This window comes from Macaca thibetana, chromosome 6, assembly GCF_024542745.1.
Source record: "Macaca thibetana thibetana isolate TM-01 chromosome 6, ASM2454274v1, whole genome shotgun sequence".
Lineage (NCBI taxonomy): Eukaryota > Metazoa > Chordata > Mammalia > Primates > Cercopithecidae > Macaca > Macaca thibetana.
The window spans coordinates 65180858-65206908 of NC_065583.1; the positions used below are offsets into that span (position 1 = coordinate 65180858).

A 26051-nucleotide genomic window follows, 5' to 3' on the forward strand; every position below is an offset into this window, starting at 1 on the left:
TCAATGCAAAGAAGAGAGAAAGTCTCAAGAGTGAGTTTGGTAGCAAGACAGCTGTGTTCCAATAAAACTTTATTTACAAAGACAAGCAGTAGGTCATGTCCATCATTTGCTGACCCTTGGTATAATGAATGAAGTGTAGAAGACATTATTTAAGGTAAGAAGAAATCAAAGTTCATTGAGTAGAGAAAAAGTTAGATTTCTCAGAGCCAGAAGGGCCATGTGGAAAGGTACTCAGAAAAAAATATTTTTTTCATTCTGGTCCCATAATACATGTATTACCTCATTTTTTAAATACAAAATAAAAGCAGAATTGGCATTGTATTAGAATCTGTGATTATAAAATGGAGTTGTTATTAGAATGCCAAATAAGTTTAAAGTGAAGGGGCTTCATAGCAAGCTTTCTACAATTTTGACTCTAATTCAAACTTCACCTGGAAAAATTTCAACAGAAAGCCTGCTTATTTTCTTAGTGATTACAAAAATGTCAGCTAATGCTTATTATATGATTGAGATTCAAGGATTATGCTAAATGTTTAACATGAATTTCACTGAATCTTCAAAATATCTTCAAAATAATAACTCATGTAATGTAATGAGTTATAATAATAGGAATAGTAATCTAAATAACATGAGTTATTTATTTTGAAGATTATTATATATTATTATATAGGCCTTATTATATAAGCCCTTACACTTAAATACTGAGTTATTGGCTCTCATATTTGCTGATTTTTTAAAGAGATTTCCTTTTCAATCCTTCTATAGTTATCAACATGACATATCTCAATATGTCCCATCACTCTTCCTAAACCAGCATTGATCCTAGGTTATAAAGAATGTTGAGGGTGAAATGTATAGAAGGAAGAAGGGGCTGCTGAAGGTGGCTTGAAGCAAGTGAGTTTTCATTAATTGTTTGTGAGAGTACAAATTAATATAATCCTTTGTAGAAACAATTTAGCAATATATATCAAAGGCCTTGAAACACGTAAATGTATTTTTGAAAATACACAAGAGGTGTGTATATTTGTATTATAAGATGTCTGTTTTTTTGTTTGTTGAGATGGGGTTTTGCTCTGTTGCCCATGCTAAAGGGCAGTGGCATGATCATGGCTCACTACAGCCTCAACTGCCTGGGCTCAAGCAGTTCTCCCACCTCAGCCTCCCAAGTAGTTGGGACCACGTGTGTGTGCCACACCTGGCTAATTTATTACTATTATTTTTTGTAGAGACAGGACTCGCTATGTTGCCCATGCTGGTCTCAATCTCCTGGGCTCAAGCAATCTGCCCACCTCAGCCTCCCAAAGTGCTAGGATTATAGACATGAACCACAGCACCCACCAAATGTTTGCAGTATTAGGTAGGTACTTCCAGGAAGTGAGATGGCAAAATGGAGCAACTTTGTTTTAATGAGCAACTATATATATATATATGTATGAGAAAAGGTATCATTTTGTCACCTAGGCTGAAGTACAGTGGGGTGATAGAATGACTGTAGCCTCAACCTTCCAGGCTCAGGTGATCCTCCCACCTCAGCCTCCTGAGTAGCTGAGACTACAGGCATTCACAACCAAGCCTGGATAATTTTTGTATTTTTTAATAGAAATAAGGCTTTGCCATGTCGCCTAGACTGTTCTTAAACTCCTGGGCTCAGGTGATCCTCCTGCCTCAGCCTCCCAAAGTGTTGGGATTACAGGCATGAGCCACCAAACCTGGCCTCATTTTATAATGGAAATTCTATTAAAGATAAAAACAGAAAATAAATCTTCATACTTTTGACACAGCAACTCTACTTCTAGGAATCTATACTAAATATCACGAGAGATGTGGTCTAGGGTTTATGTATAATTATATTTATCAGTAAGTTCCTTATGTTAAAAAATTAGAATAATCTAAATGTGCCAAAATTTGGATAATGTAATTATTTTGAGACATATAAAGTATAGATCATTCAAATGATGAAATATTTAATATACATTAAAATTATGTTTGCGCAATAAGGATATGAAAAATGCTCATGCTGTAAGGGTACATAAAGCAAAGTATGAAACAGAATTTATGGCATTACTTCAATTTGTTAGGAAAGAAGAAAAAATGAACAAGAAAGATAAATGGATACAAAAAAACTGCAATAAATCTATCAAACTATCATTAATGGCCATTTTTGGATGATAGGATTCGATAAGTTTAGATTAGTTATTTATGATTTTTTGGTATTTCCTAAATAAAAATAATCGTAATAATTTATAATTAGGGAATAATTACAAATATAATTTGTAATAGATATAAAAATTAGTTCCTCTTTCTAACAAGCAATTCTATGTCTATTCAATCCTCATGTCACCCACTTGTGAAAGACATACAGTAAATTTACTTGCCAAGATTGCAGTTCCAGGCCCCATTAATCTCCTCATTCATCTTACTTTTATAAAAAAGTAACATGCACTTAATACTCCTTAGAAATGCCACATGTTCTTTGACTTGTGCATCATAACAACAGTAATGTTTTAAGAAAGAAAGAAAGTTATCTTGAACTAAATATTTCAGAAATAATTATCTTCTTAGTTGGCATTAGACCTTCTACTTGCCCTTTATTTAGTGTCTCTGAGTCAGACTTTGTTGAACCAGACTAATGGAAAGAATACTATTTCCCATATTTTTGCATAGGTTTAAAGATACTTCTTTTAGGGAGCATGTAACGAACTACTTTCAGAAAACTTCATTTCTAACCATCATATTTAACTTGGATACCTACATCGAGAATTCAGTTTGGTCACTAAACCAATGAAAACTTCTGTTTATCTATACGGCTACTGTCAGGAAGGCCTATCAAATTTAACTTGGGATGATGTATATATGTACATGAGAAAAAGTCTGAAAGAATGTTTACCAAAATGTTTATAGTACCTCTAGGATTTCAGGTGTTTACCTCTGAGAACTGGCAAAACAGAGCATAAAAAAGTAGGAGAGATCCTACAAGCCATATTACATTAAAAACATGCCTTCCAGATATTCTACCAATGAAAGTTTGAGTTTAAAAACTTTTAAAATCAATCAACTATGGAAAACTGTAATAGTTGTATTGTGAAATAATCCAAACTCTCAATTCTTCTAAGCAACAGCTTACAAATAGATACACAAACAAATGTGGGTATAAATTCTATATACTGAATATTTGAGAGATATTTAACAGTTGTATTTCCCAGATATTTCAAATAAGAAATGTGCTTCAATTTCAATGACTTTGGTTATTTAAATATAGGACATTTCTGAAATCAAATTTCTTCATGTGAAGAAAGTCATGTTTGATTCTCTCTCTTTTTGGGAACAATATAGATATTTCATTCATAAAAAATGCAAGTTTTTTTAAACAAATGTATGTAAATGTACTCATTTACAAACATTCATGGCATAAAATATACTATAAATGTATAAAATAAAAAAGTACACTTCAACCAATCCTAAGACACTAAAATTTTATTAACAGAAATCAACATATTTATAGAAAGAGAATATAAAAGGTATCTGATTTGAATAATGGTGCCCATTTAGCACTCATTATGATTATTTTATTCAAGACCTGATTCTGTCTCCCAAACTATAAAGTGAATCATTATTAATTTGCAGCATAAAGAAAAACACACAAAAACCTGGACTATTATTAAATCATTAAATTCAGAGAGAAACTGAAGTTGACAGAGAAGCTCAGACTGGAATTAACTGATACCATACTACTCACTATTTTACATTTCTTTCCTCTATTATTTCTGAAGCAAAATATACTCATCATATTCAAATAAAAATGCCATAGTGTATTTGATTGTATCTGGCTACTTTCTTAATTTTATTTATGTAATTACCAAAGCTCTGTATTCTACTAAGGTACACATCTTATCTTGTATCCATGGACCCTCCTTGATACATTATGGTATCATCAAGCAAGTTTTAAAAACTAAGCAGGACAGGCAAGAAAGCAACACTATGACAGTAAAAACAATATGGTATTCACTTTTGTTTCCTTTAAAGCAAAAGTGTTCTTAATAATTACTGTTGGCTGACAGAACTAAAGAAAGTATATTAGAACCTCAGTACTCTTAACAATGATCTCTCTTGGTTGTTATTTGTCTAAGAAGTGATAAGCCATATAATTTACAGAAAGCAAGCCACTGAATCCTTCAGAAAACAACCTGGCAATGTATCTTCAATGCAAAATAATGAGGTGGCAGGAGCGTGATGAAAAAAACAGTCTTCGAAAACATCATGTAAGGGAGTCCAGTTGTGCTTGTATAGTCTCTAGCTATTTACAAAGACAAAAAAAAAAAAAAAAAGAAAAAAAGACATTAGTGAAGGGAACGAAACTCATATCAATTGTTATTTAGACACATGCAAATAGAAAGGAAAAAATGGCATTGGTAACTATGAATATTAAATCTATTCACATAGCAATAAAATCACCAGTTAGAATATTTTTCTTTTTATGTGAAGATATTAGAATTTGTGCTTGAAAATTTAAGTTTTCAAATTTTCAAAGAAAGAAGATTTCTTAATATTGTTAAGTGTCTTCAGCTGTTTTATTTTAAATTATCACTACATAATTTTGTTTTTAATGAGACATGGGGTTTTATTGGAGGCTTATGTACGAGAGAGTGAGTACAGTGGTGGTGGGCTGAACAGGATAACTACATGCATGGTCCAGTGGCAGTGGGCTGGGCAGAAGAACTGCCTACTTTATAAGATTTTTAAAGTTGGGGGTGGAGGGAGTATATTTTCCTGGATTACAAAATCAGTCTTCAGAAAGAAACATGAAACATGCTCACAGATAAATCTCTAAAGGCATGTTTCCCTTTACCTTTGGGCCCAGAAATTAAAGTATTTGACATATATATTTAAAGTGTCCGTGTGGCCAGGAATCACGAAGTTCATTACTTAATGTCTTATATTAAAGCAACAATCCTATTGCTTTAATTAAAACTATTTTCCTTTTCTTCCTGATTTAGTTTTTCAGATTCTCTTCATTTCTCCTATACTTCCCCCTGTGAAATATAAGGTGTTTATAAGGGAAGTTTAAAGAACTTAGTTCCATAATAGGACATTTAAAAATAATAATTCATAAAATGAAAACAAAATATTATGAAAAAAACCCCCACATATTAGAAAATTATTTTAAAAATATAGACCTTGTTATAGAAATCAAACAACTCCTCGTGACTGAATTCCACAAGAACTTTCTCCAGGCTCTGTAAGGAAGAAAAACAACAAAAAGAATGTAGCTGCACACAATTTACATCACATTTTTTCTCTCCAGATAATCTTAGAATATGACATAAGATTGTCCTCTGAGTGGTTTTAAAAAATGCTTACCCGCTCTACTCAACCCCATGATTCTTAGAACTCAAAAATGCAATTAATAACACTCTACTTTAGCAAAAGGTTTCAACTCTACAGAGACATCTGTCCTTCAAGTTGACTCTACGAAGGTTAATAAAACATATGCCAGTAAGAGAACAACTTCATTATCTAATTTTTTTCAAGACAGAGATAATACATGAGATTATATTTCATCTTTCTCAGCAGTCTGTTTGAAATCTAGTAAATACCATTACACAAAGACACTGGAGGCAGGATATCTGATTGAACTCATCCAGCCATTAATGTCTCACATCAGCATAGCTACTGCCTCCAAGCACTAATATAGCAGTTGTGATCTCAACATGCTGAGGGTTACCTTCTTTAATGTACAGACTCAGCAAAAGTTCACAATTAACACAACAGTTTCAAAGCCAGGACTTAAACACTCTCTTTCCTTTTACTTCACATGCATTAGAGAATCCTTTATGGGTGCTACACATGCTAAGTAATATTGTGTATGTATGTATGATGCTGTAGTAAAGTATGATATTAAACTAAACCCAACTCAACTCAATCCAACCTACTTTTGGTTGACTCCATACACTGAGGAAACAATTCAAACAAGTTGCTTAAGACTGCTCAAATGTATTTATTTTATTCAAGGTCCCTCTGAAGAAGTGAAAATTAATGAGGGGACAATGCCAAGAATATGCTAACTGCTCTGATCACACTGCTGCAATCACGTGATATAAAATGGGCATCATGAACTAAAGAAGTAGAAAATTGATGCAAAATTGAGCCACATAATTAATTGTTTATGGTCATTTCCAACATACTATTTATTCTAGTTCCCAGGTCCTATGTTCACTTTTGTTTATCTGTTTTAATGATTTCCATTTCTATTTACAAAGCCGACATTTCAAACCTAATTCTCTCTAACTAATTCCAGAAGAGTCGATGGGGCTATGTTCAGAAAATGTATCTCACTTTTCATGAAGCTAAGTGTACAGGATCAAATTTCCATACTTCTAAGTACTTAAGCTTTAAAATGAATAAAGAAGTACATATGCTTTAAAACCTCTTCCCTTAAGAATGATATAAAATCATAAAGTTTTTATATTATATTAGAAAAATTCATTGGCTGTCACACATCATTAAAGCTCCAAAGATTTAATCAGCATCATCTATACATACTATATGTCCTCCTAGCAGTTAAGGAAGGATGATACCCTAAATTTCTGAGAAAAGCAAGACAAGTTCATTACTCTCACCTCCATCCAAAAAGATAGGAGAGAATGAAGGCTGAATCAGTGTGTAAACAACTGATTTGATGTACCCCTAAAAGTAGCAGTCAAGCCACGTTCTTGTTTTCTGTATTTTGCTTTGCTTTGTTTTAAGGTGGTGTTTCCTAAAATGTTACATTGACGAAACAGAATACATTTAAATTCGAAAACACACTTCTTAAAAGAACAATTGCTATAGTGGTAGACTAGGAAGCTAGAGGCCCTCTTTCCACCACTAAGATACCAAGTTAACAATATATGGATCAGAATACCCTTGTGAGAACTTTAGAGACCAGTTGAGAAGCTACAGGACCCATGCCATTATAAAACCAAGAAGAAATTCCAATGAAAGTGGTAGGAAATTAATTTCACAGTGTTCAGTGTATCCATGCAGATATCCTCTCCCATGTGGAACAGTTGGAGCAACCAAGAAGAACCCCCCAACCCCCATGTCAGAGCTCTTCCCTCAGGACAGAAACAAAAGAATGAACTATACATCCAACATTCTGGCTTTCTGGGGATTCCCAAGGAACTGGTTTCTGTATCACTTAAAGAAGGGCACTCACAGGCCCAGCACCAGCGTTTGGAAGGCACTGAAAACAGAGGTGAGAGGCATATTAGAGCCGCAGTTCCACAGGCAGGTGCCAGAGGGAGCAAGATATCAGAAAACATTTGAGAGGCGCTAGAACTCCCAGCTGGGCTGATTAGTGAAGGTCTTTCCCTGAGCAAGGTCAGTATGCCAAGACTGGAGGAAGTAGTTGCCTTTCAAAATGCCCAGCAAAAATCACAAAGCATACAAAGCAATAGGGAAATATACCCTAATCAAAGGAACAAAATAAAACTCCGGAAACTTACCCTGAAGAAACAAAGGTCTATGAGCTACCTGACAGGGAATTTAAAATAACTATTATAGGGATGTTTAATGAGCTAAAAGAGGGCTGGGAGCGGTAGCTCACATCTGTAACCCCAGTACTTTGGGAGGCCAAGGTAGGTGGATCACCTGAGGTCAGCAGTTCGAGACCAGTCTGGCCAACATGGTGAAACCCCTCTACTAAAACTACAAAAATTAGCCAGTATGGTGGCATGCACCTTTAATCCCAGCTACTCGGGAGGCTGAGGCAGGAGAATCACTTGAACCCAGGAGGCAGAGGTTGCAGTGATCGTGCCACTGCACTCCATTTGGGTGGTAAAGTGAGACTGTCTCAAAACGACAGAGAGAGAACACAGACTATTGAAAACAATCAGGAAAATGATACATGAACAAAAACACAGAAACTATAAAAAGAACCAAACAGAAATCCTGGAGCTGAAAAATACAATAACTGAACAGAAAAAGTTATTAGAGGTATTCAACAACAGTCTTAGGCAGAATCAGTGAACTTGTAGACAAGTTATCTGAAATCACTGAGCAGAGGAGAAAAAAGAAAGAAGAAATGTGAAGCGATGCTAAGGGATTTAGGACAATATCAAGCAGGTCCATATATACATGATAGGTATTCTAGAATGGAAAGTAAGAGAGAAAAACATAAGAGAGCTTATCTGAAGGAAAAAATGGCTGAAAACTTTCCCAATCAGTGGACAGAAATGTATATACAGATCAAGAAATTCAAAGAACTCCAACTAGGAAAATCCAAAGATAACCATACTAAGACACATTATAGTCAAACTGTATAAAGTCAAAGACAGAAACTTAAGAGCAGCAAGAGAAAAGTGATTTATCACATATGAGGGAGCTTCCATAATATCACCAGCAAATATCTCAGCAGAAACTTTGAAGGCCAGAAAGGAGTAGGATGATATACTCAAAGTGCTGAAAGGAAGCAAAAACAAAAACAAAAAAACTATTAATCAGGAATACTGTATCTGGCAAAACAGTTCTTCAAAAGTAAAGAAAAAATATTTTCCCAGATAAAGAAAAGCCATGGGAGTTCATTACCTGGAGCTACTCTATATAAAATGCTAAAGGAAGTCCTTTAAGTTGAAATGAAAGGACAGCAGGCAAAAACACAAAGATGTATAAAAATATAAGTTTCTCTAATAAAGGTAAATACATGGAAAAATATAGTAATAGGTACTACTGTAAATTTAGTATGTGAAATTTAAATGAAAAAAACCCCAAAACAAAAACCCATAAATCTATGTTAAGGTATATATAATATATAGAAACGTAATTTGTAACATCAGTAACAAATGGAGAAATGGAGCAGTAAAGGAGAAAGTTTTTGTATGTGATTAAAGTTAGGTTGTTATCAGTTTGAAATAGAATACTATAACTTTGAGGTGTTTTATGGATTCACAAAGGTAACCACAAAGAAAATATCTATAGAATACACACAAAAGGAAGTGAGAAGGGAATGAAAGCATACCACTAGAAAAAAAATCAATGAAACACAAAGGAAGGCAATGAGAGAGGAAGGGAAAAAAACATAGACAGCAACTAACAAAATGGCAGTAAGTCCTTGCATATCAGTAATTATTTTAAATGTAAACAGATTAAACTCCCCAATCAAAAGACATAGGCTGGTTGACTGGATAAAATAATAGAATCCAACTATACACTGTCTATAAGAGACACACTTTAGATCTAACAATACACATAGGCTGAAAGTGAAAGGATGGAAAAAGATATTCCATGTAAATGGTAACAAAAGAGCAGAAGTGGCTACACTAAAATCAGACAAAATATACTTCAAATAAAAAACCATTACAAGAGACAAAGAAAGACATTATATAATGATAAAAGGGTCAATTTACCAGGAAAATATAACAATTATAAGTATTTATGTACCAAACCTCATAGCTTTGGTGCATAAATACAGTAACTTCTCACTTAATGTTGTCATAGGTTTTTGAAAACCGTAACTTTAAGTAAAATGACAAACAACAAAGTCATTTTTCCCCCACCATTACTATAAAAGGACATTGAACAAAATGACATTATTTAAAAACCTGCTGTACATTGTTTTGCTTAAAGATGCAGTTTCCAAGAACCTATCACAATGTTATATGAGGACTTACTGTATTTCTATGAACCTAAATATATGGAACAAACTTTGGCAGGATTGAAGAAATTGGCAACAACACAATAAATAGCAGGAGACTTCAATATTCCACTTTCAACAATGAACAGAATTATACAGAAAATCAATAAGGAAACAAGATTTAAAAAACCCTATAGACCAATGAGACCTAACAGACATATACAGAACACTCCAATCAAAAATAGCAGAATATATATTGTTGAGTACCCATGGAACATTCTCTGGGGTAAGACCATGCATTGGGCCACAAAACAAATCTTAAATTCCAGAAGTCTGAAGTCATACAAAGTATCTTTTCTGATTACAATGGAATGAAACTAGAAACCAGTAGCCCAAGGAAAACTGGGAAATCTAAAATATGTGGAAATTAAACACATTCTCATACAATCAATGAGTCAAATAAGTCATAAGGGGAACTGGAACTGGGAAATACCTTAAGACAAATGAAAGTGAAAACACAACATGTCAAAATTTTGGGATGGAATGAAACTAGTGTTAAAGGGTTAAGTTTATAGCTGTTAAATGTATAATGTAAAATAAATATATATATATATATCAAGTTAACAACCTAACTTTACACCCAAAAGACTAGGAAAAAAAAAAAAAAAAACCAATCTAAGGTCAAAGTGAGCAGGAAGAAGAAAATAATATAGACTATAACAGATAAATGACATAGAAAATCAAAAAACAATATAAAAATTCAAAGAAATTAAGAGTTAGTTTTTTTAAAAAGATCAACAAAATTTACAAATCCTTAACTAGACTAATTAAGAAAAAAAAGAAAGAAGACCCAAATAACTAACATTAAAAATAAAAGACAGGACATTGTAACAGATGCCATAGAAATAAAAAAGGTGTTATAAAAGAACACTATGAACAACTGTTTGCTAACAAGTTGAATAACCTAGACAAGATGGATAAATTCCTACAACCAACCTACTAAGACTAAATCATGAATAAATAGAAAATACGAACAGATCAATAAAGAATAAGGAGACTGAATCAGTAGTTAAAAACCCCTCAACAAAGAAATGCCCAGGACCAGATGGTTTCACTGGAGAATTCTACGAAACATTTAAAGAATTAACCTCCATTGTCCTGCAACTCTTCCAAAACCTTGAAAAAGAGGAGATACTCCCAACCTTATTCTAATGAGGCCAGTATTATCCTGGTTCCAAAGACAAACAAAGACACTACAAGAAAACTACAGATCAATATCCATGATAAGTATTCATGCAAAAATCCTCAACAAAACACTAGCAAACTAAAGTCAAGAGCACATTAAAAGGCTTATACACCATGGTATAATAAATATCATTATACAAGTAGTAGTTATTTCTACATTGCAAGCATGGTTCAGCAAATGAAAATGGATTGGTGTATTACACTGCATTAACAGAATAAAGATGGAAAGACACATAATCACCTGAATTGATACAGAAAAGCATCTGACTTATGTCTGTCATAATCATTGCCATTTGTCTTTCAATCCATAATGACTTACAGAAGACCATGGGGAATACAGCAGTGGTAAGTGTTTTGTCTATATTTAGACAGCATACACTCCACAGTCTTCCAAGGGGTGGCCCAGGGCAGTTGTTTTGTGGGGAAATAAGAATGGAGCTTAGATGTGCAAGATAAAAAGGAAAGGGTGGCAGGCCAAGGGCCAATTCCCCACATTATCATGTTCCGACATGGAATCCCCCAAGGAGTCCAAAATTTTTAAATTTGAATCTGTCTTTCTAAGATATCATGAAGATATCTTATCAAGTAAGGAGTGTAGAGCACATTTAAGAGTTTGGTAGCTTTTTAAATGACTTTTACATTTTTATGTGTGATATGGATCTCCATTTTTACTCTTGCTTCAGGTCTTACAAATATTAAGAGTGGGTCTGATCAAAAGCTACCCTGGAGCCACTGCATTTTTAGGAGGAAAACATATTCAGCTTTCCTTAGGACTATAACTAGGAAGTCACAAGTTTGCTTATAAAACCAGAATCAACTAACTTCATTTTTTACTTGTCATAAAATGTATGGAAGGTTTTATCCATTAATTAAGTATATTTTCAAACAATTTATCTTCAGTTTGAACACAAATCAGTGGCAGCCCCCACAGATATATGAAAAGCATTGAGTTCAATGAAAGTTCAATTACTAGTATTAAAGGGTGCTTCTCTTTGGATTGTCTAGGCTCTACATATTTCATCCTTAATTTTATATACTTCTGGCCTTTCAGTCGACCCACAGTTCATTAGTATCTTTGTTAAGGGAAGAAGAAGAGAAAATAAAATGAAATTCAGACCTGTCATCTTAGTTATGAGTAGCAACTCTAACAGACTTCATGGAGAAAAATGTAGAAACTCCTGGTTAAAGTAGTTTATATGCCGAATCTGACAATGTATATAATTATCCATGTGCTTCCTGCCTATCGCTGTCATTAGATAATGGAACTTGACTATTTTGCCCTATTTTTTTCCTCAGAGTCAGAAAGACTGGATAATAAAATGTAGGATATTATGTCATACTGAATAAGAAGAGAAATACCCTAATGGCAGAAACTACAGCTGTGAGTTATGAAAATGCATCTGCATCTTGTCATCCACAAACCAAAACTATCTTGAATTAAACCAAAGAAAGTATGTCTATCTAAATACATATATATATATATATGTACACACACACATACATACACACATACACTCCTTTAGATGATACTGTGCCTAGTTTTTAAAAATAGCTGTCTTTATAGCATAAAAGTTAATGACATTACATCTCCATTCTTCCAGAAACCAGATACAAGGATATTTTCACATAATGCAAAATTGGATTTTAGGTTAAAAGATTTTAAAGAAATTAAATTTGCTGATCATTCTTTTTTTTTTTTTTTTTTTAAAGATGGGGTCTTGCTCTGTTGCCCAGGCTGAAGTGCAATGGTATAATCACAGCTCACTGCAGCCTTGTACTGACTCCTGGGTGTAAACGATCCTCCTGCCTCAGCCTGTGAGTAGCTGGAACTAGAAGTACACTATCACATCCAGTAAGTTATTTTTATTGTTTGTAGAGACAGGGTCTCACTATATTGCCCAAGCTGGTTTCAAACCCCTGAGCTCAAGTGATCCTCCCACCTTAGCCTCCCAAAGTGTTGGGATTACAGGTGTGAGCCACTGCACCTGGCCTTTGCTGATAATTGCAACAGGAAGTCTTTCAAAGGAATATAGTAACTGGATATGTAATACAAATTATTTCTGGAAGGACTTTTTGTTGGTTGTTTAACAGCAATATCAATGGATACTGCCATTATGCAGTAAGACTAATAGGAAACATTTATCAGATTTGGTTAAAAAGTTATTTTGAGGCCGGGCACAGTGGCTTACACCTGTAATACCAGCACTTTGGGAGGCCAACGTGGGCGGATTACCTGTGGTCAGCAGTTCGAGACCAGCCTGGACAACATGGTGAAACCCTGTCTCTACTAAAAATACAAAAATTAGCCGGGTGTGGTGGTGGGTGCCTGTAATCAGAGCTACTCGGGAGGATGAGGCAGGAGAATCGCTTGAACCCGGGAGGTAGAGGTTGCAGTGAGCCAAGATTGTGCCTCTGCGCTCCAGCCTGGGTGACAGAGCAAGACACTGTCTTAAAAAAAAAAAAAAAAAAAAAAGGTTGTAAATTTGTGATAGCTAGAAAGCCCAAGATACTGATATACATACACAGCCTTCCACACAAATGAGTAAGTTTTAAAACATAAAGATGAAGTCAGTAAATAAGGTAGGGTTTTTGTTTTATTGCTGTCATTGTTTTTGTTGTAGGTAGAATGGTTGTTTTTGTAGGAGAGGTGATGGATTTGTACTGAGTCATCTGCAGTATTGCATGATTCCTCTTGAGATAAAAGTATTTATATGTGAGATGTTTTGGAGGCTACTGCAAAATGATACCTGCTCAAGGGAGAATAAAGCAGGATAACATTTTTCTTAGTCTTCCATTCTTGGTTCTACAGAATCTTGTCTAATCTAACTTTCTTAGTTCCCACAAAACCCACCAGAAGTCTCTACTCCTATGTGCATATGTTTATTCCTCATCTATCAACTATGAGTTTAGGCTCTATTAAGGTCTGAATTGTGTGTCCTCAAAATTTGTAAGTTGGAAGTCCTAACCCCTAGTACCTCAGGAGGTGACTTTATTTGCAGATAGAGCTTGGAGGTAATTAAGGTAAAATGTAGTCATGAGGATGGCCCCTAATCCAAATGAATGGTATCCTTATTAAGAGACAAGGATACAAAGGGAAGACTATGCAAAGGCACCAGAGAAAGACAACCATTTACAAGCCAAGGAGAAAGACTTTAGAAGAAACCAAATGGATTTTAGATTTCTAGCTTCCAGAATTGTGAAAAAATAATTTTCTGTTGTTTAAGCTACCTCATTTGTGTTACTTTGTTATGGCTGCCCTAGCAAGCTAATGTAAGACCAATCACCTCTTCTGGGATAGATAAAAGAGATCCTTATCATAAGAGCAATGCAAAAGCATTATAGAGTTTTAGATATACGAGTGATATAATTATGTTTACATATTTAAGAACTCACTTTGGTTTTTATTTGGAAATGAATTAGAACTGCCTGAACCGTATGTGGAGAAACCAGTTTGGAGGCTACTACATTAGTCCAGGCAAGACAAATGTGATGGCAGCAATGATAGAGAAAAGTGAAAAATTTTGAGGTAGTGTTTAGAGGGAGATGAGACAGCACTTGATGACAGATTTGAATTGGCATGAAGGGTAGTGAAAAAATAAAAGGAGTCAAAAATGACTCTCAGGTTTCTGGCAGAAGCTGGAGGGATGGAACTGAGATTACAAACTCTTAGAGCTGCAGATCCGAAGAAGGGCAGGATCCAAAATACAGTTTCAGACACAATTAGCTTGATATGTCTGCAAGATTTCCTTGAAAATACATGTCTGGAGAGCCAAAAAGGAGATTTAGGTAAGGGATATACATTTGGAAGTCACTGATATATTGATGATATTTAAAACCACAAAAGTGCATGAAATTGCCCAGGAAAAGAATGTATTTTTCCAGATCATATGGGACCAAAAAAAAAAAAAAAAAGTAGTATGAAAAGAGAGGTAGCCTGAGGCTGAGCCACAAGGAAATTCCAATATCCAGGGTATGCAGGTGTTCAATAAATGTTGAGTATCATCAGCTTCATTAATGTTTTCTGCACAGTATTTTGAAATGTACAGTGGACATGCATTACATGAATCAAAACAAATCAGTAAATGAGTATACAGGCAATACAACTGGATGGCTTATTTTTAAGTCTTCCATTTTCCTGTAAAACCCATTGAAGTCACTAATATTGTTAACTAAATATACAGAGACTGAAGACTTTCTCTCTCTCTTCTGCTTGTACATGTAAGATTACAACTAAGAACTTACTTAATAAATCCATTACTTATATTGTCTATGCTGATCTCATGCATGAGTACTGAACTCGGACTTTCTGCATCTAATCTAAAAACAATGCAAAGTGAAAATGAAAGTGCAAAGATTAATATTCTGTCAATTTCTTAAAAGAGAAGAAAGATGTGTTTGTTCACCCATTCCTTTTCATTTCTAATTTGTAATCCTATCTATGAGTACCTAGATAATGTTGCACATACCCATTAGCACAATTCCCATGGAAATAGAATTCAGTAAGGTCTTCAGAAAAGTCTGACTTGATGAAAGCTGACACTAAAAATACCCTCTGTTTTCCCATTAGTTAGGAATTAGGAACACATATACATTTTTCAAGAGAGAAATGCATTAACCTCTTCACAAATTACCCAAGCAAAAATATCCTCTAAATAATACAGATATAAACTAGATAAGAATTAAACCAAATTTACATTGCTTAGCTTTAAACCTTAAATTGGATATCAGAATCAGAAATGATACAATTGTCTTTTCACCTAGAAAATCAGGAGATAGACTATTTCAGTAAAAGAAATAGTACTAAACTCTTGTCCAAGTTGAATGTAACAATACTTGGCTAGGTACTTAGAGAGGAAGTTTTCTTTTTAGTTATAGAAATAAAAGGCAGAGATAAAATGTAAATAACAATTCAAGTAGTACTAAATGGGTTTATAAAACAAAACTCATTAGGCACCATTTATTAAATATGTCTACAGATATACTCCTATAACTATATAGAGACTGTAAACATATTCCAATATCTCTATTATTATTTGTTGACAATATTTACTAAGTATTATTGTTTAAAAACCTAGAGATATAATTTCAGCTCCACCTTAGGCTAAATAAACCATGAAACTCTACTCATGATTACAACTGTTAGTCATTTCTGTCACACACTATATTCAGTCATTCAGTAAACAAATAGAGTAACAAGTGCTGTCCAAGAAACGTGCTCATGATACAAAGATGAATGTGCCATGGCAAGGAATAGACTCTTGACCAAAGAAAGATCCTCCTCTATGTTTGCAAGTTGCCTTTTATAACTAAGCTCCCAAATATGGGAAGAACGGTACATGAGGCAGTGAGGGAGAAAAGGATTCTCTTCCCATCTCTCCAATCCATGAAATCAATCTTGGCAACCAAAGGGGCAATCAATAATTGATGTCACAACCAGCTGTGGCTCAAAGGGCACCAGCATGAGAAGGTACAAGCAAAGCATCCTATGCAGAGTGAATGAACAAATTTCTACTTTTCTGTGAGGCAGCCTGACTACATGATCTCCCAAGATTCTTTCCAATTCTATGATTCAAGAATGTTGAAAAGTACATCTATGTATGCAAGTTAAACTAGTGAATGGAAGTAGGCAGAACCACGAAATGTCATTAAGAAAACACTTGAGCAATATCCTTGCCCAATCCTCCTATTTAATAGATGAGAAAAATGGTGCCTGTAAAGGTGAAATAACTCATAAAATATATAAAAGTGAAACATGTCATTGTTCTTTCCATTGCATTACTATGGTAACTTGAGATTGTTACAGCACTTTCACCTATATATCAAGATAATACTTAGAACTTAGGTCCTAATCAGTTTGTGCAATTACTTCCATTAAATAACTCATTCTACACAGAAATATGTAAAAGCTTTGCTGAGGGTAAATATTTTGATAAATATAGCTGATGGGGTGTCACACTGTCTTAAGTAATAAGAGGTAATGCTAGGTTAAAGTCTTTAATTTCTCAAAAATGGTCTGAAAAAATATAATCAAATCTCTTTGTATGTTACACCAATTAGACTAACAACATTTTCACAGCCACTGTGAATATTTTACAAATATTAATACAATACCATTGCCAAATTTAAAAAGTCAGGTTTTGTTAAAGTTAAAATTCTAATACCAAACAAATAAAAAAAGTTAGTCCAGTAAATATACTACATACTGATCATTTTCACCTGAATTTCAGCTCATCTCTGTTGCTACCTCAAGCCCTGTGATTCCAAAGACTTCATTAAAATATTATGCAGTCCAGCAGTTTCCAAAACCTCACAGGAATGTCCCCACTCTTTAAGAGGGGTACTGGGCAAACACAAACTCCCGAGCTTACATCAACATTTGATAAAAGTTACAAAAGGACAACTGCAACAAATACATGGAATACACCACAAAAGGCATTTTCCCAGTGTTAAATCAATCAAATTATAACTTTTAATTTTTGAAAAGTACAGTTTAACAAAATGATTACCTATTTAAGAATGTAAGCAGCAAAAATTCTAAACTTGTTAGCATAGCGTTCAAGACTTCCAAACTCTGGCCCATGACTCTTACAGACGCATCTCTCAATATCCTCTTAATGCACTGCATGTGCAGGAAGTATGGAAGTACCAGTAGGGTTTTACATACTGCTCTCTGGGTCCTTTTTCATGTTGTCTCTTGTGTTCTCCCAACAGTGCTTCCAATTGCATGCATGCACATCCTGGTGCACACATGCACACACCAGTGATTTCATTTAGCTAGATCTTTTAGTATAGTTCAGTTGACATCATGTCATTTTTCCCAAAGGAAAAAAATATCAGATATGGAAAATACCAGAATAAATGCATTTTGTCTAAATGATTTCAATATTTTCTAATTATATTGTAGTATTTGACCCCAATGATAGTAGTCTTACAGGTCTTATGAGTCTTGTTTACTCAGAAAATACATGGGCTAAATAGTGCAGTAATTAAACTCTAAGTATTTATTCTGTAGTTAGCTTAAAAAGTAGCACCACACTCTTGAAGGTCCCCACCTCAAGATGGTTAAAGCAAATGCTTTTGTGTTTTATACATGTTTAGCTAAAAAATACAACAGTTTTTTAGCTGTCAACATAACAAACTGTCTTTGACCAGAAACCTTCATTCAATATAAAAATTGTGTAAGAGTGTGTGTGAAATATTTTCATGAAATGTTTAATTAGATACATTCATTTTGGCTCTTAGGTCACTTGACTTGTTGTCTATATATTATATTTTTGGTTTGGCTAAAATACTACTTTGCTCCAGTGTAGATAAAATATGCTTGGCAGTCATATCATCACCATATTTTCCTTCCTCTTAAAAATACAATGTGCTATGCATGAGCAGATCATTAACTTGGAGCCAATCAAAACACACCTCGTACAGTATTAACTGTAATTTATTATGTGTGTGCTGATATTGCCATTATGATTTTCAGCTTTGGTACTGAAATATTTAGCTTTGGTTGCTGAATATAATCAGCAAGATAAGAGGTTTTGAATATGATTATTTGAAGCTTTTTAAACAGTGAGAAACTAGGTTGAAAAGACCATTGGCAGCTAAAAACAATGGACCTTTTTCTGTACTAAATACTATAGGTAATGCTATATTTTTCTATTTATAAGTATTTATAATTTATTCTAAGGATAAGTACTTATCTGATTTCTGAAACATTATTATTTGTAATAGGTACATTATTTAACTTCTCAAGACGTGTTACTATCTTGGCTGAGGGATTCTAGGTAAATTATAAATAACAAATTGAAATTCTGTTGTTTCTAGTGTGTAGTTTTAAAGATTATGATCTCAACATTCAAATTTAGGTTTCTCTTTTCTTTATAAAATGACTGCAATAGATTCATAAACAGAAATTTAAATGATGCATGTGTACTTTCAAAAGCTACTATGTATTTGGCATCCTAAATTAAATAACTTAATGTAATTCACAGAGTAGGAAAAAGGTAATTAAAAACATGTGCAGGCTTAATTTTTTTCTATCTTGTGTTGCCACATAAGTCTTCAAGGAAAACAGGACCAATGTGCGCACCTAAATGAGTGTTGATTTGACAATTTGGTTAAATTTACACTTCTCATCGGTGAATAGAAGCTCTGTTTCAGCAAAATAAAAAGGGCGAGTTCAGCATTTACTTCAAGTTATGAAGGGCATTGAGTTTATCATATAAGAGGCAACTGAAAATTCATTGTAAACTGTAGTATAATAATAGGAAACATCCTATTTTACCTCCAACACTTGTGGAATCAAATTCCTAAAGACAGGCAGGTACAATAACTAATTTGATAGGATATGTGGTTAATTTAAGGAAGTAACTATCCAGAAGAAAATTTTAACCTCTAATGATGCTCTTCCAAATATATATGACTGATAAAAACTGGAATTCATTTTTCCATGCACATTAGCTCTCTGCTAACCTAATTACCAGATTATGATTCACAAAATCTTCTTGGAATCAAGTGAACAAATGATGCATATTCTAAAAAGTACATGGTTTAAATGAGTTGATATATTTCTATAATACTTAGTATATCTGAAGTTCACAAATAAGGATTTCATTTTGTGTTTGAAATATAATGTCTGTTGTGTACCACTGTGAATTCAATGCAGCAACAGCTGATAGTTCAGTTTGTACAATGATATCTGAATAACAGATGGAGCACGGGTTTTATTTGTAACTTCATGAAAATAACAACACTGGAGAATTTAACTTATATTTTTTGGTAACAGCTTTATGGAAATATTCATGTCCCACACAATTCACCCACTTAAAGTGTATAATTCAATGGTTTATAGAATGTTCATACAGTTGTGCAACTATCACCACAATTAATTTTAGAACATTTTCATCATCCCCAAAAGATACCCATGCCCTTTAGTTATTTTCCACCAACTCTCCTGTCTTACCCCCTGCTCCCTCCTCTCCAGGTCCTAGGCAACCAATAATCTACTTTATTCTAACAGATTGCTTATTCTGGAAACCCTATCAATTTTAAATGGAATCATATATGTGGTTTTTTATGACCAGTTTCATTCATGTAGTATAATATTTTCGAGATGTATCCATGTTGTATCATGTATCAGTATAAATTCTGTTTAGCAAGGTTTGTATCTCAATTTAAGCAACTGAATTGTTAAGGTTAGATTTTAAAATTTAGAATTAAAAAAGTCATGTATGACACAAACACATGCTTACACATAATATATGATAATGCTACTAACACACTTTGATTTTCCTTTGACAATTAAGAAGATACGGCTGGGCGTGGTGGCTCACGCCTGTAATCTCAGCACTTTGGGAGGCTGAGGTGGGTGGATCAGCTGAGGTCAGGAGTTTAAGACCAACCTGGCAAAATGGTAAAACCCTGTCTCTACCAAAAATACAAAAATTAGCCAGGTGTGGTGGCAGGTACCTGTAATCCCAACCACTTGGGAGACTGGGGCAGGAAAATCGCTTGAACCCGGGAGGCAGAGGTTGCAGTAAGTTGAAATAATGCCATTGCACTACAGCCTGGGTGACAAAAGCAAAAGTCCATCTCAAAAAAGAAAAAAAAAAAAAAAGGGTATTTCTGAATCATGCTTCCCATGCTTATATATATTGTATTTGAAATTAATTTTTATTTTTCTTTCTGGCAATGTCTTATTCGTATTTTAAGACTCTTCTGAAGTGTTACCTCCTCTGCAAAACCTCGCCTGATTTCCTTTCCCCCTTCTATCCACCTGTTGCTTGCTTTGGTGCTGTACAGCACAGTAAGAATACCTGTGTTAGTACTTATGATCACTTTACAATGAAGGCTTCCAAAACATAGTGTGTTCCTTGAGGTCAAGGGTAGTTTATTTCTTTACTTTCCCTCTAAAAGGAGCCAGGATTAAATAACAATAGGGGATACTTATATTACTTCTAAGCACAGTGATTACTTGTATGCTCATTAACATATGGCGAAACAAATCTGGCCATTAGCAGCTTATGCCTTATGATTTAGGATCTGATGTTCTACATAAAACAAAACACCTTTGTGAAGTATGACATCTTTACTTCATTAATTTATTCAACTTTCTAATTATATACTTACTTTGATTGCAAATTAAGCCATCAGATATGTTCTGGTGCTTTGATTTGTACAGAACATGGTGTATTTTATGGATATTGAGACTAATTTCACTTGTTTTCAACACAGATTTACGAGCAACATCTAGAGTGTTGGGGTTACAGCAATGATGAAGACAATGCATACAATCTTTGCTTTTCTTGAGCTTATGAGTCCAATAGAGACAAACTGAGGTTACAAAATAATGTAAGTGCCATAACAGGCAAAGTATAGGACACAGAGAACAAACACTACACCTACATTCTGGAGTCAATAAAGGATTCCTAGTAGAACTGATATCTAATCTGATAACTGAAAGATAAATTATTGGTAATAAAGTAGGGTGAAGGATATTCCTACCAGCAAAAGAGAACATGAAAGGGAAAAGCAGACCAGTCTACTGGTAATTTAAATTTGTGATGATGGTGGCTTGAACTAGCGTAGAAGCAACAGAATATAACAGAAATATATAGATTTAAGAGCTATTTTGGAGGCACATCCACAAAACTCTGATTCTTTCGATGAAAGAAATGGGTGAGATGAAGAGTTAGGAATCAAAGATGAAGCACAAGTATCTGCCTTGGGCAACTGAAAGAAGGGTAGGGCCATTCACTGAGATAGAATGTGGGTTGAGGGAAGTAATCTTGGGGATGAAAAAGAGGTTGGGAATTAATAGTTCAGTTTAAGACATGTATTTCAAAGTATCTTTGGATAAGCATGTAGAAAATACCAGCAGGCCATTAGATATACAAACTCAGTATTTAAATTAGGAATCTGATACAGATTAATACTTAAGTGTGCTCAGGAGGGAGAAAAACAGTCAGAAATTAGAGCTATAGTAACACAAAGTACTGCCTAAGGCAAATGTGTCAAGAAGATCAATAATAAATCCTTAAGGCACACCAATAATTAAGAGACTGCCTTGAGAGGTAGGTTAAAAACTAGAGGTAGTTCACGGACACTAAAGAAAGAAAAACTTCTAAGGAGAGAGTGATTAGAATGTCAACTGCTCCCAAGAATCCAAATGAGACAAGGACTAGTAAGTTTTCATTTTAATTCAACGATGAGAATGTTACTGATATTGGCAAAAGTATTTTGGTGTAGTGATGGGTTGGGAAAAGCCAAGCCCAGCTGAATAGAGGAATGAGTATACGGCAAGGAAATCAAGCAAATGTAGATCAGAGATTGATAGTCTGCAGGCCAAGTGTGACCTGCTTTCAGTTTTTGGGCAAAATCTGACCTGCTTTCAGTTTTTGTAAATAAAGGTTTATTGGAACACAGCCACACTCATTCTTTTATATACTGTCTAAGCCTACTTTTATGTTGTAACCAGCAGAGCCGTATAGTCTGCAAGTTTAAAATATTTACTATTTGGCCCTTTACGGAAGAAAGTTTGCCAACCTCTATTGTAGACAAATGTCCCAAGTTATTAGTTCTATTTACCAAAAGTGACCTAATAAGCATCCATATTTCTCATGTTTACTATGAGACTTGCCAGTTAGAAAGACCTGTTGTTGATATATAAGTGGAACTAAGTAAAAATCTGCTGTACTGAATACAGTCTAATTGCTCATCTCAAGGCTGAAATTTCAGATCCTCTCCACGCTCATTTAATATATTGCTGTTTTATGAGAAAGGTTGGTGACAGTTGCAGAGGTTGATAGAACATATCTTTGGGTAAATAAAATACATCACTTAGCTCATATTTACATACATTTTATGACATTAGTAATGACCGATATAATCTAAAATTCTCTAAGAGAAAACAAATGCAATTTTCAGATTGATACTTTAAAAAAAGTAAATTGTACCCTCAAGTTTTCTCTGTTTTCTATAGTTTATTAATAATAAACACTTTTTTTTGAACAATGACTTTAGTTAAAGTATTTTATTTTAATGAGTCATTTATTCACATGAAGTCAATAAAAAATTTGAGTGTCAGTTTTAAAACTCCAGTTCATCTACAAAGAAGTCAAAGGCTTAGATCAGAAACATTTCAATTGGGCTGTTCAGCTTTTGCTTGTTATACTGGTCTTTGCCTGGAATGACTCAGCATAATGAAGCTTCACAATTTGGTTTAATGTTTTGTATCTGTTAATGATTAGACAGGCTACATGCCTCTGTAGTCTAGTCATTAATATTAATGAGTTTTGTGACCTAGGCCAAGTTAATAAAACAAACTTTTAAATATCCTGTTTAAAAGTTCTCAATAATAATTTTGAACTTGAAATTGTTTTATAGAATTCTTTTATAGGGCTGGAAAATATACAAAGGTTTCAAAGACATCTTCTATCTTGGATGAGGAAAAATGACAGAATGGTGAGAGCATCTATCAAACATCGCTTTTTGATTACAGGTCACATATGGCTGGTTCAAAATCATATATTTAATGGAATAGGGAATTAAGACAGATTACGAGGAGTGTTCTTCAAAAAGCTCATGGAAAATGCATATTAAGAAAAAACTATGCATGGATTTCAAAATTCTTTTGCACCAAAATACACTAACTTTTTTACAGTATGTCTGAGCAGAATCTACTTTGAGGCACCAAGAAGGATAAGACATCCATTTAAAAATAGCCCCTATCAGAGCAAAATGAATTCTTCTAAAAGTGAAGCAAGAACAAACATCACATTTATGATGAATTGTGGGTGAAATGTGGTGAAATCATTGGTGTTTACATTATAAAGACTTGATGGAGACAATGCCCAAAAGACATTAGCAGTTTCCAAATGGATAACTTGTTTTAAGAAGGGATGAGACAACGTTGAAGATGAAGCCCACAGTGACAGACCATCCACATCCATTTGGGAGGAAAAAAATAATCTTGTTCATGCCCTAAGAGAACTGAAAATTAACAGCAGAAACCAGAGCCAACACCACAGACATCTCAATTGGTTCAGCTTACACAATTCTGATTGAAAAATAAGTTCAACAAACTGTCCACTAGATGGATGCCAAAACTCTTACAACACCCAGATCAACTGCAGATAAGAACAGAGCTTTCCATGAAAATTTAAATGAGTGAGGTAAAGATTCTGAAGCATTTTGTCCAAGAATGGTAACAGGATATGTAATATGGCATTACCGGTATGATCCTGAAGACAAAGCACAATCAGAACAATGGCTACCAAGAGATGAAAGTGGTCCAGTCACGAGAAAGGTTATGGCAACAGTGTTCTGGGATGTTCAAGTCATTTTGCCTTCTGACTTTCTGGGAGGCCAAAGAATGATAACATATGCTTATTAGGAAAGTGTTTTGAGAGCATCAGCAAAAACTTTGGCAGAAAAACACCTAAGAAAGCTTCACTAGAGTCCTCCTCTGCCACGACAATGCTCCTGCTCATTCCTCTCATCACACAGAACAATTTTACAAGAATTTCAATAGGAAGTCATTAAGCATCCACCTTACAGACCTGATTAGGCTCCTCTGACTTTTTATTTCCTGATCTTAAAAAATTCTATAAAGAACATCCATTTTTCTTCAGTTAGTAATGTACAAAAAGACTACACTGATATGGCTAAATTCCTCAATTCCAAAAGAACTAAGGGATGGTCTAAATGGCTGGTATTATTGCTTACAAAACTGTCTTGACCTTCATGGAGGCTATGTTGAGAAATAAAATTTGTATCTTTTATTTTTATATTTTAATTCAATTTTTCCTTGACCTTTTTGAAGTACCCTCATATTCCATAGATGACTGAATACAACATGGAAACAGGTTAAATTTGTGTAATCCCAAAGTAGTTGAAGGTAAGTTTTACTTTCATGTCAGATCTGAGCTAACAAATATAAAACTGAGAGGTTGGTGGTTACGAAAAAATAACTCATTTGTATCATGGAGTTGGGAAAAAGTAAATGATTTTGTAAAAGTGGAATGTTTGTATGGAGCAATATGACTTAAAGTAGGGTGAAATAATGGCCTAAGAGTTTCCTTCTAGACATTTAAGCAGGGGCTGACTTAAATAAAAGTTTGCCAAATCTTGTAGAAGCAGCCAAGGACTATGCTGCAAATCAGAACTCTTCCAAGTAGACATAGGCTCCTTCTAATTGGTCTAGACTAATGTGAAACCATTATTTTTAGTAACAGAGATGACTAATGCCCTTCTTAAATGTTGATCTTCCATCCTGGTAGCTTAAGAGTAAAAACCACATTAAAAAACGTCATGTTCTCAGTCTGGTCATGGTTTAGAATGTTAATCCAATTCATGGAGAGTACTTATACTTATGTAGTAGAAACTAGATTTGAGATAGGAAATAAAAGTACACAAAGGGTACTAAGCAGAATTAGTATATATAAAGATATAGAATCTATATATAATCATAAATATACATGTGTATATATATAATTTATATATAATCTTTATTATCTTTATTTCAGACCGGGTTTCACTCATTGCCCAGACTAGAGTGTAATGGTGTGATCTCGGCTCACTGCAACCTCCGCCTCCCAGACACAAGTTACTCTCCTGTCTCAGCCTCCCAAGTAGCTCGGATTACAGGCACGTACCATCAAGCCCAGCTAATTCTTTTGTAAATTCAGTACAGGTGGGGTTTCACCAAGTTCATCAGGCTGGTTGCAAACTCCTGACCTCAGGTGATCCATCCACCTCGGCCTCCCAAAGTGCTGGGATTACAGGTGTGAGTCACCGTGCCCAGCCTAATTTATATATAACCTTTATATAATGGGAATGATTACATAAAGCAGCAGCATTCCTTTTCTTTCTAGTCCCCATGCCACTACCTAATCTAAGCACTCATTTTTCAGAAATCAGAATGCTGAATTTGCTAAAATTCCTTTTCTTCAGTATCTCCATTCTCTAGACCATTCTAAATGCAGATGCCAAATTCAGTTTTTCGAAATGCCACTCTCTACAAAAGATAGTCAATATCTTTTCCATAACCAACTGTAAAGTTCTACCTTTTTTGCCTAGAATTTAAAGCTTTCTATAAACTGGTCCCAGTCTAATTTTTCCTTTTTCAATTATGAAATATTTAAAATGTTAAAATAACAGGAACTAATAAATGAATGTAACAGATACCCTGTAACCCAAC

At 34.3% G+C, this 26051-nt stretch overlaps 2 protein-coding genes across 5 annotated transcripts in view; one reads left to right on the forward strand and one right to left on the reverse strand.

Annotated features, from left to right (window-relative positions):
• ATG12 (autophagy related 12) overlaps positions 1-26051 on the forward strand; it is a 1142999-nt gene that overhangs the window by 595069 nt on the left and 521879 nt on the right. The gene's annotated exons all lie outside the window — the stretch shown is intronic.
• The window catches only part of COMMD10 (COMM domain containing 10), a 971919-nt gene continuing 949327 nt past the window's right edge, over positions 3460-26051 (reverse strand). For all 3 annotated transcript variants that reach the window (XM_050793096.1, XM_050793097.1, XM_050793094.1), the window contains 2 exons: positions 5175-5234; positions 3460-4294 (listed from right to left, as the gene is read on the reverse strand). In XM_050793096.1, the coding sequence (XP_050649053.1) occupies positions 4256-4294; positions 5175-5234 (99 nt within the window). In that variant the 3' untranslated portion in view covers positions 3460-4255. The remainder of the gene's footprint in view (positions 4295-5174; positions 5235-26051) is intronic.